General features: G+C 46.1%; 3 protein-coding genes across 5 annotated transcripts; 1 reads left to right on the top strand and 2 right to left on the bottom strand.

Annotated features, from left to right (window-relative positions):
- Positions 1–25: 25 nt before the first annotated feature.
- Positions 26–1,482, bottom strand: LOC100826286 (putative glucan endo-1,3-beta-glucosidase GVI). Its single transcript, XM_003578456.4, has one exon. The coding sequence runs from the start codon at positions 1,295–1,297 to the stop codon at positions 242–244; it is 1,056 nt and encodes a 351-aa protein (XP_003578504.1). The 5' UTR covers positions 1,298–1,482; the 3' UTR covers positions 26–241.
- A 4,480-nt stretch (positions 1,483–5,962) lies between these two features.
- LOC100839131 (probable inactive purple acid phosphatase 29) lies at positions 5,963–9,415 on the top strand. Of its 2 annotated transcripts, none has more exons than XM_010240123.3 (4): positions 5,963–6,333; positions 7,590–7,981; positions 8,529–8,979; positions 9,089–9,415. In XM_010240123.3, the coding sequence occupies exons 1-4, from the start codon at positions 6,048–6,050 to the stop codon at positions 9,109–9,111; spliced, it is 1,152 nt and encodes a 383-aa protein (XP_010238425.1). In that variant the 5' UTR covers positions 5,963–6,047; the 3' UTR covers positions 9,112–9,415. The 2 variants fall into 2 exon arrangements, with proteins under 2 accessions (XP_010238425.1, XP_003576770.1); XM_003576722.4 differs by having other exon boundaries at positions 5,964–6,333; positions 9,129–9,415.
- A 129-nt stretch (positions 9,416–9,544) lies between these two features.
- Positions 9,545–12,690, bottom strand: LOC100838823 (cell division cycle 20.3, cofactor of APC complex). 2 transcript variants are annotated; one of them, XM_014903315.2, is made up of 7 exons: positions 12,339–12,690; positions 12,038–12,226; positions 11,132–11,401; positions 10,829–10,931; positions 10,306–10,619; positions 10,071–10,220; positions 9,545–10,002 (listed from the first exon to the last, which is right to left on the bottom strand). In XM_014903315.2, the coding sequence occupies exons 1-7, from the start codon at positions 12,516–12,518 to the stop codon at positions 9,856–9,858; spliced, it is 1,353 nt and encodes a 450-aa protein (XP_014758801.1). In that variant the 5' UTR covers positions 12,519–12,690; the 3' UTR covers positions 9,545–9,855. The 2 variants fall into 2 exon arrangements, with proteins under 2 accessions (XP_014758801.1, XP_003576769.2); XM_003576721.4 differs by having other exon boundaries at positions 12,038–12,232; positions 12,339–12,688.
- Positions 12,691–13,911: the final 1,221 nt, after the last annotated feature.

Genomic DNA, 13,911 nt, shown 5'->3' with positions numbered 1-13,911 from the left:
ACATTTTCAGAATGCACAGAGAGGATTCAGTTGCAACATTTCCAGAATTCACCATCGTGAGAAATCACGATTCGTACTATAATTGCATTACACAAATCAACTCGATCAGAAGATGAATACATACATCCGCACAGGCCAGCAGATTAGCCTAGAAAAGAAAAGAGAAAAAAAACGCAGGAAACAGCAGCCAGTTGATTCACATATCAACAGCTAAACGCGCGGATCAGTTCGATACAGATTTCTACGCGAAGCTGATGTCATAGGCCTTGCTGCCGTCTGCCCTGAAGACGCCGAAGTGCCTCTCGAACTCGGCGCCGGGCTTGCCGTCATCGTCGTACAGGTCGAACAGGAACACCTCCACGGGCACGCCGGGCCGGCGCGGCGTGCCGACGCCGCGCGCCTTCCTGTCGACCATCCTACCGTTGTACGCCGCCGCGTTCTGCGGGGTCGCCGCCGGGTGGCCCGCGGTGGGCCACCCGGTCTCGGTCACGGCCACCGGCACTCCCCCGAACCCTTCCCGCTCCAGCGCCGCCACCACCGCGTCCACCGTCGCGTCGAACAGGCTCGCGTACACCAGCCCGCCGTCGCGCACCGGCGCCGCCGAGGACTCGCCGGACGAGAGCGCGTAGGCGAGCGGCACGTTGGCCGGGTCGTTGGCGTGGCTGATGAACGGGTAGGTGTTGACCATGAATGGCGCGCCGGTGTCGGCGAGGAAGCGCAGCATGGGGCGGAGCACCTCGAGCGACGCGGCGTCGAAGGCCCCCGCGGAGGGCGGGTACGAACTGGCGAGCACCGAGGAGGCGTGCGCCGAGGAGACCTTGACCTGGCCGTCGAGGCCGAGCGCGGCCAGCGCGGCGTGGAGGTTGCGCATGGCCGGCACGAGGTGCGGCGCGTAGAACTGGTTGTTGTAGAGCACCTCGTTGCCCACGGCCAGGTAGCGGAGGCGGCCCGCCACGGGGCCGCTGCCGGGGGCGAGGCCGGCTGAGCGGAGCCACCGTAGCGCGCCCTCGGGCCCCGCGGCGGAGAGGAAGGTGAGGTTCTCGTTGGGGACGCCCACGGTGAGGTCGATGCCGGCGGCCGCGAAGGCCTGGAGCACGGCAGGGTCCGGGAGGAAGAGCCGCGCCTTGGTGATCCCGTTCTGCTTCAGCAGCGCCGCCGCGGCCTCCGGCGAAGGGAGGTTGCTCCCGACGCGGCCGTGGCAGATGCCGATCTTCCCCGGGTCGCCGACGGCCGCCGTCGCGGCGACGACAACCAGGACGTAACCCAAACACAATGCGGCTGCCTTTCTCGTGGCCATTGAGAGGGAGAGCGAGGAAATCAGAAATTCAGAATGCTCTGTGTTGTGGTTAACTGGTTATATACTACTCCGTAGATTTTTGTTGCTAAGATTTGAAAGGCGTTGGGATGTTGGTGGGAATCTGAGAGGGGGAATGAATGATGCTGTTGCTTTATGGTTGCCGAGGGCGTTAGTGTACGACTGATCGCATGGGTAGCCGTTAAACATATACTAGCCGTTGGCTTTCGAGTAGCTGCAGATCAAGGACAGTACTGGCGCGGAGATTGTTCAGTCCTATGCATTCAGCATTTCAGCGAGAGCAAGCTGTGGCGATTTATTTATTTATTTATTTTGCGGGTGATTCATGTCGCAATGGGCATAGAGTGAAAAAAGGTCATGCTCTAAATTCAATTCTCATGTGCATCGGTGGTTGGAAACCAACACAACGATCTTCGAAGACGAAAAAACGACTTCAGAGAATCACAGGGCAATTGTGCATCTCCACTGTCAACGATAGAGTTAAGTCCATCTAAACCCATGAACTTTGATGATCAGACTACTTTACCTTCTGAACTTTAAAATCTGGTACTTACCATCCTGAACTTTGCAAAATCAGACAAATCAGCCCCGAGACCAACTTAAGCGAGTTTTTTTTTAGCGGTTTTGCTGACGTGGCGACTAACAAATACTTTGCTATCAGTTTTAGTGCGGGGAACAATTGGTTTAGGCGGGAAACCCCTTCAATTTTACCTCCTCTTTAAAATTGGGTGTTTAAGTTCCTGAATTTTGCAAAACCAGATAAATCATCCCTGACAAAATGGCACAATTTTGGAGCGGTCATCAGTCGGAGCATTTTGTTTATGTAGCAAAATATGATCATTTCAGTTGCGTCTTAAAACAAAAAAGATCATGCTTACTACAAAATAACAAATATCATACACTTACCCAAAAACTAAAATTGCATGAACTGAGCATGCTTAACGTATCCAGACATCTAAGTAACCAGACAATATTGACATCCGCGAGGAGCTCAAGTTTCTGTCTAATTTCAATATTAAGGATGAACTCTTGTTTCTGGAACTGGGACGGGAGAAAAGAAAAGGGGAGTGAATAATGAGGAAGAGGAGGGGAAGTTGACGTTTTTTTTTGTCTAAAACAATTATTCCTTTCCTAAAACTGACAGCATAGAATTTTTCAGTTGCTACGTCAGCAAAACCACTTACAAAAACCGTTTAGGTTGGTCTCAAGGGGTGATTTATCCGGTTTTGCAAAGTTGAGGGGGTTAGGTATCCGGTTTTGAAGTTTAGGGGGTAAAGTAGTCCAATCCTCAAAGTTTAGGGGGTTATATGGACTTAACTCGTTAATGATATCCGATAAAAAACAAATCTAAGGTTGAAGAAGGCAACCGTACACAAGAACAAGCACACACAAACCCGTGAGGTCGGGTAAACCGGATCTACGAGAACACACCTTCACAGCCCCACAACGACACCGAAGAAAACATCACTATAGTGAGAAAAGAGCAGGAGGAACTCATTTCCACAAAGTAACATCTCCACCGTCATGGTACACTATTGCTTGTACATCTAAACCGAAAAAGACAGAAATCTTATGACACGCCATGTGGATAGGCAGGTCTTTCGCTACCTGATGCCAGAGTGTGGCAAACAGAGGCGAGGGGACACACTTTGGAGAATGATGGAAATTGCATTTGAGATCAATATGGACTTTGAAACTGTCCAAGGAGTTGCTTCGTCGTGTCTTGTTGTCTTCAAAGCCTTTTAGATTGAGCTTATAGATTTCCTTTAAGCGGATGGCTTAGCTCATATGTACACGGTAGGCCTTTCTAATCCTAAATTACTCCCTCCGTCTAACAAAAGATGTCTCAACTTTGATCAAATTTGAATGCATATATAATTAAGTCATGTCTAGATACATTCAAATTTTGACAAACTTGAGACATCTTTTGTTGGACGGGGAAGTACTAAAATTAGTAAAATCAGATTAAATCTTTGGTAAAATTTGGGCATTTCCATTTTATTTCAGTTCCGCTATGATTTTCAAAAAATTATTAATGTCTTATTTTGGTTGTAAAACTCGAGTGAAATCAGAACGAAACATTAATGGGATTTTTTTAGAAAAAAAAGATCGCTAGGGGCAAAATCCCCACCTAAATACCATTACTCAAAAGGACCGAGTTACATGGATCGCGATACGAGATGACAGATAGTCACGCCAAGATCCGACGCCTACCTTTGAATCGGCTTTCCGCAGGCAATTAACCATAGTGTAAATTCCTCTACGATTTTCTTAATTATTACATTTGGTGGTAGCGATATTATGCGGAATACAACGCTGTTTTTGGACTCTCATATTCTTCAAAGCATTGTCAGGTCCAACGCCGGCCATAGCGTCGGTGCGTGGGTGCCAGCCGGAAGAGGAGCCGGTGTGACACACTGGACTACAGATTAATAGGATTGATAGAATACTCATATCAACAAGATATACCTTTTTTTTCGAGAGCCCATCCTAAAAGAACCTCAAAGTTAAGCGTGTTTTGCTGAGAGCAATTTGAGGATGGGTGACCGACCGGGAAGTTTCTCCCGGGAGCGCATGAGTGAGGACAAAGTGCGCTGGAAAGACATGTGTTGATCTGTGGGGCCAGTCTTGAAGCCTAGAGAGCTCCCAGGAGTGACGTTGGGACGTTACAGATTGGTATCAGAGCTGACCCTTACGGTTACCGACATGTGCGGGTCAGGTGTGCGGACATGAGGACATGTGCCGGCACTGGACGCATATGGGTGTGTGCCAAGAGGGGACGATCTGGTTTGGGCATGTGACCGACGAGGACGTCAGGTCCTTTGAGGAGGGATGCGTGTGACACACTAGCTACGGCTTAATAGGATTGATAGAATACTCATATCGACAAGGTATACCTTCTTTTTCGAGAGCCCATCCGAAATGAACCTCAAAGTTAAGCGTGCTTTGCTGAGAGCAATTTGAGGATGCGTGACCGACCGGGAAGTTTCTCCCGGGAACGCATGAGTGAGCACAAAGTGCATTGGAAAGACATGTGTTGGTCTGTGGGGCCAGTCTTGAAGCCTAAAGAGCTCCCAGGAGTGACGTTGAGGCGTTACAGCCGGCCACGGAGGAGAGCCGACACCTAGAGACGCCAAACCACCTGACTTGATGGACAATGGTAGAACATATGCTCTTTGGTTTCAAGTGCTAGGTTGCGATGGGGGCATTCATCTTCGGTGATGATCTGTTTCTTGCACATATTTCTTCTGATGTTTAGCCTATCATTTTTTTTAAGGAAACGGTAGATCAATGATATACTGTGATTTTATATCGATGGTACAAAATAAAGGATATTTACAAGGTAGATAACAGCAAGTTATCACACCATAGTTAGAGCTAGTGAAAACTGTTCAGCCAGCTCTGAAACTGACAGTAATTCTTTTTTTCTTTTAGCTCTATGAAAAACAAGGTTTAGCTCTCCTTTGAAGATCTGCCTGCATCTATAGCGAGAAGGAGTAATGCCCTCGAAATGTTTAGCCTATCATGACAGAAAAGTCATCCGAATATTTTTTTTCCTTGATCAAAAACATGGCATCACTTCTTCTGCGATTGGATCCTGGTTGGATCTTTCTCTCCCGTAATAAGCATTTGGTAAGCATGTTGTGTTGAGAAAATTTACCGAATGAGTAGCATTCTCGAGTCATCGGCTTCCGATAGGTTGAAAACCTGCAAGAGCGAACAAAAGGAGGCAAGCTCATCCTCCACACCTATCGTTCAGTTCCGCGGGTTTAGATCTTAGATCCGGCTCATTATATATTATAGCATGCACTCGAGAAAAAGACATTGTACATTAGAAAAATTGGGACGTGAATGTGGTGCGGAGTGGTTCCGATAGCATCCACAAGAAACATGATTTTCCACAACCCGGCCATCGGCATCTGGCACACGCGGTCTTGCGGAGGCTTTGCGTCGCGTTCGTGCACGGCCTCTCCCTGGCCAACAACGAACGTCGGAACGTGCGGTTCACGGACCTGGTCTGACCGTCTGATCGACCAGTGAGTACCGCCGAATATGCCACGGGAACTTCGAATAAACTGCTCTACTTTTTTTGTACCACCTCTCCCTCCCCACTGAGCGCTACCGACTGATTCGCACAAAACCGGATTCGTTTTTATAAAAAAAAACTAACTAGGTCCGTGTCGGCGGCGGCACGGGGAGCTCAAATCAGGTATCTGCGTCCTTTTTTAGACGAGGTATCTGTGTCCTCGATCTCACCGTGGATTCGCCCCGTTTAGGCCTGGGTAGTCAGAGCAAGTGGCTCAGTGGCTGTATTATTTATCACGTTGTCAAAAATGGAAGACTGTTACCCCATGCTCCATGCGTATGGATTCTTATTCAAGTGGAGTACATTCTTTCTTCATTTAATCAAATCGTGACAGCTTCTTTTGACAACCATTTATTTATCATAGATTAAATTCTCTGTAGCGCCATGCGAGAATCGTTGGTGCTGTCGGTATTCCTACTAGGAAAAAAAAATGGATCCCGCCGCCGACCGCTTCGCTAATCCGCCGTTCGAGACCACCAAAGACGAACTGGCACGCGGTCGCATAAACAAATCGGAACCGTCCATCCGATCCCCGCCTATAAAGAACAACCGAAAGTAGAACTGAAAGGAAAAACCACCGCAACCATCCCCGAGTAATAATCCCCGGATTTCTCACTCCACGCCTCCGCGCTGCACCCCGTCGGCATGGCCGCTCTCCGGGGCCTCCTGCCGCCGCTGCTGTTCCTCGTATTCGTCGCGGCGCCGGCGGCGGCGGGGAAGAAAGGCGAGGGTAGCAGCGGGCTGCGGTTCCGGCGGGAGGCCGGCACGTTCAAGGTGTTGCAGGTGGCCGACATGCACTACGCGGACGGGCGGCGGACGGCGTGCGAGGACGTGCTGCCGGCGCAGGAGCCCGGCTGCTCCGACCTCAACACCACCGCCTTCCTCTACCGCGTCCTCCGCGCCGAGGACCCCGACCTCGTCGTCTTCACCGGTTCGCCAACACCCACTCCCTGTCCCTCTCCCCCTCCTCCTTTTTTGTTGATCGCTTGGTGTCCGTTCCTCCAAATTCCAGCCGTTTAAACCGGACATCGATGAAGTTAGTTCCTTGGGCTCGCGTACGGTGCTCCTATCCTATCTTGTTGGTATGTGCAGCAAGCATGTCACGGGTTAGAATGGACCTCGTGCATTGGACAGTGTTGGGGAATTTTGATCCAAGGGGCACTCAGTCATCGAGGTTGCACAGTCGATTGACTGTGTTGGTCGGACGACGATGAATTGGTCTGGCGATGACTCCGTCATGGATCTAGCTAAAAAACCAAATATAGTAGTAATCCAAATGTGGCCGCATTTGTGATTATCGATCTCGAGGTTACTGTCTCGTTTTTGTCGTGTGGTTTCACGGGAAATCTTGGTGATGGTCCCAAGGCTTCAATTTTGGGCCTTTGGCAGCCAATTTTTGCACCCAGGAGAAAAAAAATTAGGCACCTTTATTTTTAGGCCTTTCCCGAAACACATTGCTTGAACAATTCTTTGTTCCGGAACCATTATAATTCCGTGGTACATTTGCCAGAACAGATTGTATCATCCAAAACAGAAAGTCTGCTTTTCTCGCATGAAATTACCTTCGTGGTTGTCGGAGGGTAATTTTTCTCAGAGAAACACCTCTCGGTGTGGTGGTAGAGTTGTGGATGCATGACTCCATACACCAGGTTTCAAATCTTGGTGCTCAATTCTATAAAAAAGAGCCCCCCTTATCCTCTTTCTATAAAAAAGAGGGTAATTTTCTCCCTCAATTCCCTGCCCAATTAGATGTGAATTGATCCTAGCTTAGTCTCTAATTCATGTCCCTATTAATTCGCATAGGGTGGAAAGTAGTTCAGGTACTAGAATCGATACATACCTTGGGGCCAAATTTGAATTAATGAAATTTTTTTGTTCAAAACCAATGGTCATCCCAAGCAAAAATTTCGAACTTCCCATTTTAGTCAATGTGGTGTGTTCTGGCAATGGTGTCACATTCTGGGCAAAGACACGTTGCGGCGCGTGTTTTGGCAAAGGCCGGAAAATAACGGTGTCTTCTGGCCAATTTTCCCAAAATATTACCATGTGAGATCGTGCTATTATTGGAAAAAAAAGTTGCCTAGATATAGTGCCTAGTACTTGCCATTTGCTAGTTGCTACTCATATCTGTAGACATGCAACTAGACGGTAATTAGATAGCTTCGTCTCACATTGTTTTTTGGGCAGGTGATAACATCTATGGTGCTGATTCAACTGATGCAGCTAAGTCTATGGATGCAGCAATTGCTCCCGCAATTGCCATGAAACTTCCTTGGGCTGCTGGGATTGGTAACCATGACCAAGAAGGTACGCTGTCGCGGGAGGGTGTGATGCGCCACCTTGTAGGCATGAAGAACACCCTTTCACGCTTCAATCCAGAAGGAGTAGAAATTGATGGCTATGGAAATTATAATTTGGAAGTTGATGGAGTTGAAGGAACTCTGCTGGCTAACAAATCAGTGCTCAATCTTTATTTCCTTGACAGTGGCGATTACTCTACTGTACCTTCAATCCCTGGTTATGGTTGGATCAAGGCTTCACAGCAAGCTTGGTTCCAGCAAACCTCTTCTAGTCTCCAGGTGAATAAGTTTGCGATTTGTTAAAAAAATTGGCATTACTTACACACTTTCTTCTGCAATATGAAATATGATCAAACAAATCAGGATTATCTAGTGAAGTTATTATTATTATTATTATTCTCTTTGGGACATCTTATCAATGTTGGAGCAATATGATGGCAAAGCACACGACCGAGTAAATAGACTAACTGAAACTTGAAAGTAAGCGTTCCTGATATTGGTGGGTGGATGCTATCACAAAAATATATTAATTATCTTTTGAACCCTACAAAATTCTTTCGCTAATTATTATGAAGGTACAAGCCAAGAAATTCATGCTATCTTCTTGAAAGAAAAATTAATTCATACTAATTCAAAATAGATGATATATCTTTTCAGTGGTACTGTGGTTGTGAACCATCGGTTTCTAAATGTTCAGCAGACTCTGATAAAATATAGAAAGATAAATCTAGCACGATGTTCGGTGATGACACTAATTCTGACATAACCTCATCTGTTGATGCTATGGACATATGTTAGAATAACAAAAACTTCTTGTAAAATGCAGACAAAGTATATGAGTGAACAACCGAAGCAGAAGGAGCCAGCACCCGGTCTTGTGTACTTCCACATTCCATTGCCAGAGTTCAGCAGCTTTACAGCATCCAATTTCACAGGAGTAAAGCAGGAGGGTATCAGTTCACCATCAATCAATTCTGGGTTCTTTGCCACAATGGTGGAGGCTGGGGATGTGAAGGCTGCCTTTATAGGGCATGATCACATAAATGACTTCTGTGGGAAGCTTAGTGGTATTCAGCTCTGCTATGCTGGTGGAGTCGGTTACCATGCATATGGGAAGGCTGGGTGGTCAAGGAGAGCAAGGGTAGTGTCTGTGCAACTTGAGAAGACAGCGAGTGGCGAGTGGCAAGGAGTGAAGTCTATCAAGACATGGAAGAGGCTTGATGATCAACGTCTCACTACAATTGACTCTGAGGTCCTATGGAACAGAGGCTCTAATGGTAAGGCATAGGTCTCATAAAACAGAGTGAACCGGATAAGTAACGTGGACCACTCCCTCGTGTACTATATATATGAACCATTATCCTGATTGAAAACCCATGTTTCCAGTATCAGAACCGCAACTTATCTAAGAGATGCCAATTGACAGGGAGACGCAGGAAGAATCATGATGGAAGCTGAGTTCAAGATGGGGACAGTGAATGGTGATCTACATCTACACATCATGTCGGTTGTTGGTGCACAACTTGTCTTACGGAGTTTGTAGTTGTGTATAATGAACACACAGATAGTACATGACATGTATACACAAGTTTCTGCCATTGTAATTTTTTGCATCAAGAAAAAGTGAATCATGGATTTAATGTAATTCAGTACAAATGTCACTCTTTCCAAATGGGCTCAAATGTCAAAAGTAAAAGAGAATACTGATTCCAATAATCCAAGAAGTTTATTATTTGCGCTGTTTCAACTGTTCAATAGAAACAAGAGAATCCACAAATTATTTGTGTGGTGTTGCGTGAGTGTCCTTACAGATGTTATCAACGTGTTGCACATATACAGACATTTACTGTATGTATCCAGCCATCCAGGCTTCAATATATCAAGCCATCCAACTACAGACTAGTTGGTTAATGTTTTCCATGCTTACAAATGAATGGAACTATTATCCATACTGGACACTGAAAGAATCTTGTATGTAAAATTTACAGAAAGTGGCGAGGTGTGAAGAGTTTCTGAGCAAAAAAGTTAAAGCTTCTCTTCCTGCCCAGAATGAACATGAAAGATCAAATTGTCAAGGTACACACTGGGAGTAATCTGAATGCTTTGGAGTGTCTTTCTTGCAGAATGCTCTCCCACCACTTCAGGCTACCCTGTCATCTAATTTGCAGCCTCTTGAGTGACAGAACACTGTCATCATCATCATCAGTAACCTTCTTCGAAGGTGACCGTGGTTCAGAAATTTTCCATAAGCAGACTGTTTCGTCTGCTGAAGCCGACGCGACTTTCAAACCATCAGGACTCTGCAGAGAATTTCAGCGGTGAAGGCAGGGTATTTCAGGCGAAGTAGTTTTTTTTTTTTTTTGCTTACCTGACTGAGCTCAAGAACTCTTGATGTGTGCCATTTTAAATCTGCAACTTTCTCCATGGAAGGGTAGGACCACAGGCTTAGCTGGTTATTGCTATAACCATGAGCGCTAATGATCTCATTCTCATGCCGATCCCACACCAATGCGCACACCTTCCAGAGGGCATCAAACATTACCACGTTCAAATTGCTGCCAGATGCAGCAAGCAGAGATGTAAACTGAACTGAAATGCATTACCTGAGAACCTGTTTCTGTAGTTTTTGCGCATGTTCCGGTCTCAGTATTCCAGAGTTTGATGCATCGATCAGCAGTTCCACCCCCAGAAGCAAGCCTATTTTTTTTTAAAGGACACCAGGCAAGGGCTCTTACTGCTGCGGTGTGCTCAGTAAATCTATAAAGGAACTTAGTCGGTTCAATGTTTAGGGAATGCCACACATAAATAGCATTGTCGTTGCCACCACTGGCGAGCCGCAATCCATCCGGAGACCATCTCAGACCACAGACCTCAGATCGGTGTCCTTTCAGATGGTACACACCCTTGCCAGATCTAACTGAAGTTACAGAAAAATAAATAATCATGAGACAAAAAATGGGAGTACTGTTGTCTTTACCTTGAAGACATTCATGCAGTGAACAAGAAATGTGTAGTCAGTATTTGCACTGAACTTTGAAGGTAATTTAGCATACTCTGACAGAAAGACTTGCGAAAATCAAACTAAAGAGTTAATTCTAGTACCCAACCAAAGAGAAGAATTCGTACCATCATAGTTGATTATATATTTGTCACGGCTTCCTGATGTCAGAATATTATCATTCCAACAGAGGCTTCCCACTCTGTCAGTGTGGCCTCCAAAGGTTCTTATCTGTAAGCACATGGTAGGAAAACCATCATGCCCGTTTGGTACCAATTTCAGTCACGCTGACTAAAATTTGACAGTAATGCTAAGAGTAGAAATCTCAAGCAAACGAGTACAAATTTCTACAATTTTGGCTCACACTACACAGAAAAAAACTCTAAAGCTAAATTCTGGAAATAAAAAAGGTTATGAGAAAAGTCTTATACCCGATGCATCGCATGGATATCCCAGACTTCAATCTGGGAGTCTGCAAATCCGACAGCCAACCTTTTGCCATCACAAGACCAAGCAACACTCGTAGGGCACGCAGTCCCTCCAGTGCGTTGTAGCAGCTGCTGCGCTGATGTGCCCTCCTCCTTCCTTAGATATACACTAGAACCAAGGGCCATTGCCAGGATATTTTCCTTTCCCCAGTCCAGAAGGTTCAGATAAAAGTCCGTAGTCATCCCGGGCACATCAAACACTAGGCTTGGACGCTGCAGGAAAATTTTAACAAAGAAACATTTAGTACATTTGGTCTGATCCTCAAACTGAGTCAGGGAGACAAAACGTGCAGAAAACGTTAACAGAATTTCGACCGTTTTGCAATTGTACTCTTGGCCTCCAGGTGCTGTGACATGGTACATCAAGTCATTCTACTACTAGGTGCAAATTTTTACACCCAGCTTCAGAGTTTCTCATGGATAAACTATATCGAAGTATCGAACTGGTTAAGGAACACCAAAATTGCACACTTATAAGACCAAATACTTAATTGTCCTGCATCATATCATGCTGAAAACAAGAAAACACATGAAGAAAGATTCTGATAAAAGAACGCATAGTAACTGCCATACGCAATAGAACATCATTATTCCACCACAACCAAACCAGCGAGCGTGTCCTAATGCTTGCATTGCACTTTCCAAAGTTCAAAAATCAAAATCAGATCAGTTGATAACAGTAGAAGAAAACAGCGGTGAAATGAACAAGAAGCCAAGATTACAGCAAAAAATAAAAAAAACGGAATTGACAGGAGGATCCATCACACAAGAACAGAAACACTCCATCTTACTAACTCTTGGCTGTGACATCAAGCAAGCGAAGGCAGGAACAAGATCGATTGGTTGTACCATGGGAATGCAGCGCCAGCGGGGCGCTGGTGCCGGGCTGCTGGACTCCTTGGCCTCCTCCACCATGTCGTCGACGAGGCGCAGGCTCCGTCTGCAGCGGTCGCCACCGCGGGGGCTCCTGAAGGGCAGCATCCGAAACGACTTCCCGTCGGGCCCCGCCCGCAGGTTCTCCTCCACCCACCTCCTGTACTGCTCCTGCATGCAGCACAAGCCCCGGCATACAAGAGAACAGCCGCCACGGTCAGTCGCGCGCATATCGACAAACACCACGCCGGCGCAAGAAAGAAAGGCGACCGTGTACCCTGGAAGCGTCGGGCGAGGTGGTGGTGGCGCCCGTGTCTTGGCGGCGCGAGGCGTAGAGGGAGTTCCGGGCGAGGTCGAGGTCCATGAGGGCCCGGGTGGGGATAAAGCGGTCGGCGGGGGGCTCGGACGGCGGCGAGTAGAACTCGCGGTCGCGGAGGCGCGTCAGCGGCGACGGCATCCTCGAGGGAGACTGGTTCTTTGGGGGAGAGAGAGAGAGAGTTCTTTGGTTTCTTGGTGGGGGAGGAGGGGGGTGGGAGGCGAAGGGGGAGGCCGAGGAGGAAGGGCGCGAACCACAAGGCTTGCGTTCATAGTGATTTTGCCGACGGGCCTCGGAGTCGTGCCGGTGGAAGTGACATTTTGCGGTAACAGAGAGCTTTCTGGTTTGGGGCAATGTCCCACCGGTGTTTACATACTCAGTAGCAAGAATTCTATCCGGAAATGATTTTGACCTGACATTTAAAGCAGCTAACTCATGAGCTGCTTTGTTGCTCTCTCTTCCAATTTTTACGACCTTGAAGTGGAGACATCTTCTTCTGAATGGCAATGACAGACCGTGGTTCCTTTTCTGGGTTGCCTCGACGTCGTAGACATTGTCAGATTCCAAGATGACAGAGGAAGCATTAATGTCATGAACACAAAGCAGATCAAGCAGGCATGCTCAGCTTCAGTGACATCCTGACATTTAATACCTGCCATGTTGCGAGTCAAGAGCACAATCCAGCTTGGTCTTGTAAGTGGAAGTGACATTAGAAAAATGTTGCATTCCTAGGGTCTCTTTGATTCAAAAGAATTTCATAGAAATTTTGGATAATTCTATTTCTAAAGATTTTTTTTCACATACAACTCATTTGATTTGTAGGATTTGAATTATAGAAATTTTCCTATGAACGACTTTCCATTGCAATTTGAAAGAAAAATTTCCCGTAGGTCCAACCTCGTGGTTTTTTTGTTTCTGTGACAATCATGACTAGCATCTAATCCTTCAAAAAGGTTTGGTATTTTTTTTTTCTTTCATGCAATAAAATAGATATATTACAAGAGAGAATTTCATATTTGCCACTCAAATTTTGCACACATGTCCAAATGCCACTCAGAATTTTCTTGTTCAAAATTTTTCATTCAAATTTTGCATGGCTACAAATATGCCACTATCGTTATTTGACCGCGAGTTGACCGTTAATAAGCAATGAAAAAACAATTTTGCTCCTAGGTAGTATGTTGATTTCCTTTATAGCAAAGTACTCAGTTTAGAGAACTTATATTTCTAGATACCTAGGGGCAAAATTTTCTTTTCATCGCTTACTTAAAGGTTAACTAGCGGTCAAATAATATATTCGTAGCCATGCAAAATTTCAGTGGAAAATTTGGAACAAGGAAATTCTGAGTGTCGTTTGCGGATATGGGCAAGATTTGAGTGGCAAATATGGAATTCTCTCATATTACAAATTCGTGTGTTATTGAAAAGACCTCGATGTCGCTTAGAGGGGGGGGTGAATAGGCGTTTTAAAACTTTACGGATTTGGCTCTATAAATCCTAAATGCGGAATTAAACTAGTCGGATATTTTCAAGC

The sequence above is a fragment of the Brachypodium distachyon genome, chromosome 4 (genome assembly GCF_000005505.3).
Source record: "Brachypodium distachyon strain Bd21 chromosome 4, Brachypodium_distachyon_v3.0, whole genome shotgun sequence".
Lineage (NCBI taxonomy): Eukaryota > Viridiplantae > Streptophyta > Magnoliopsida > Poales > Poaceae > Brachypodium > Brachypodium distachyon.
Note: the sequence above shows the minus strand (reverse complement) of the source record. Positions and strands in the feature narration are given on the sequence as shown.

What these genes read in the sequence shown, in the direction of transcription:
- LOC100826286 (XM_003578456.4), bottom strand. Translation starts at nt 1,297, where the DNA reads ATGGCCACGAGAAAGGCAGCCGCATTGTGTTTGGGTTACGTCCTGGTT.
- LOC100839131 (XM_003576722.4), top strand. Translation starts at nt 6,048, where the DNA reads ATGGCCGCTCTCCGGGGCCTCCTGCCGCCGCTGCTGTTCCTCGTATTC. An exon ending in CGACCTCGTCGTCTTCACCG is followed by an intron (nt 6,334 to 7,589) that starts GTTCGCCAACAC and finishes TTTTTTGGGCAG; the next exon opens with GTGATAACATCTATGGTGCT. An exon ending in ATGGAACAGAGGCTCTAATG is followed by an intron (nt 8,980 to 9,128) that starts GTAAGGCATAGG and finishes GCCAATTGACAG; the next exon opens with GGAGACGCAGGAAGAATCAT.
- LOC100838823 (XM_003576721.4), bottom strand. Translation starts at nt 12,518, where the DNA reads ATGCCGTCGCCGCTGACGCGCCTCCGCGACCGCGAGTTCTACTCGCCG. An exon ending in CTACAGAAACAGGTTCTCAG is followed by an intron (nt 10,221 to 10,305) that starts GTAATGCATTTC and finishes GCCCTCTGGAAG; the next exon opens with GTGTGCGCATTGGTGTGGGA. An exon ending in GAGTTCTTGAGCTCAGTCAG is followed by an intron (nt 10,003 to 10,070) that starts GTAAGCAAAAAA and finishes AATTCTCTGCAG; the next exon opens with AGTCCTGATGGTTTGAAAGT.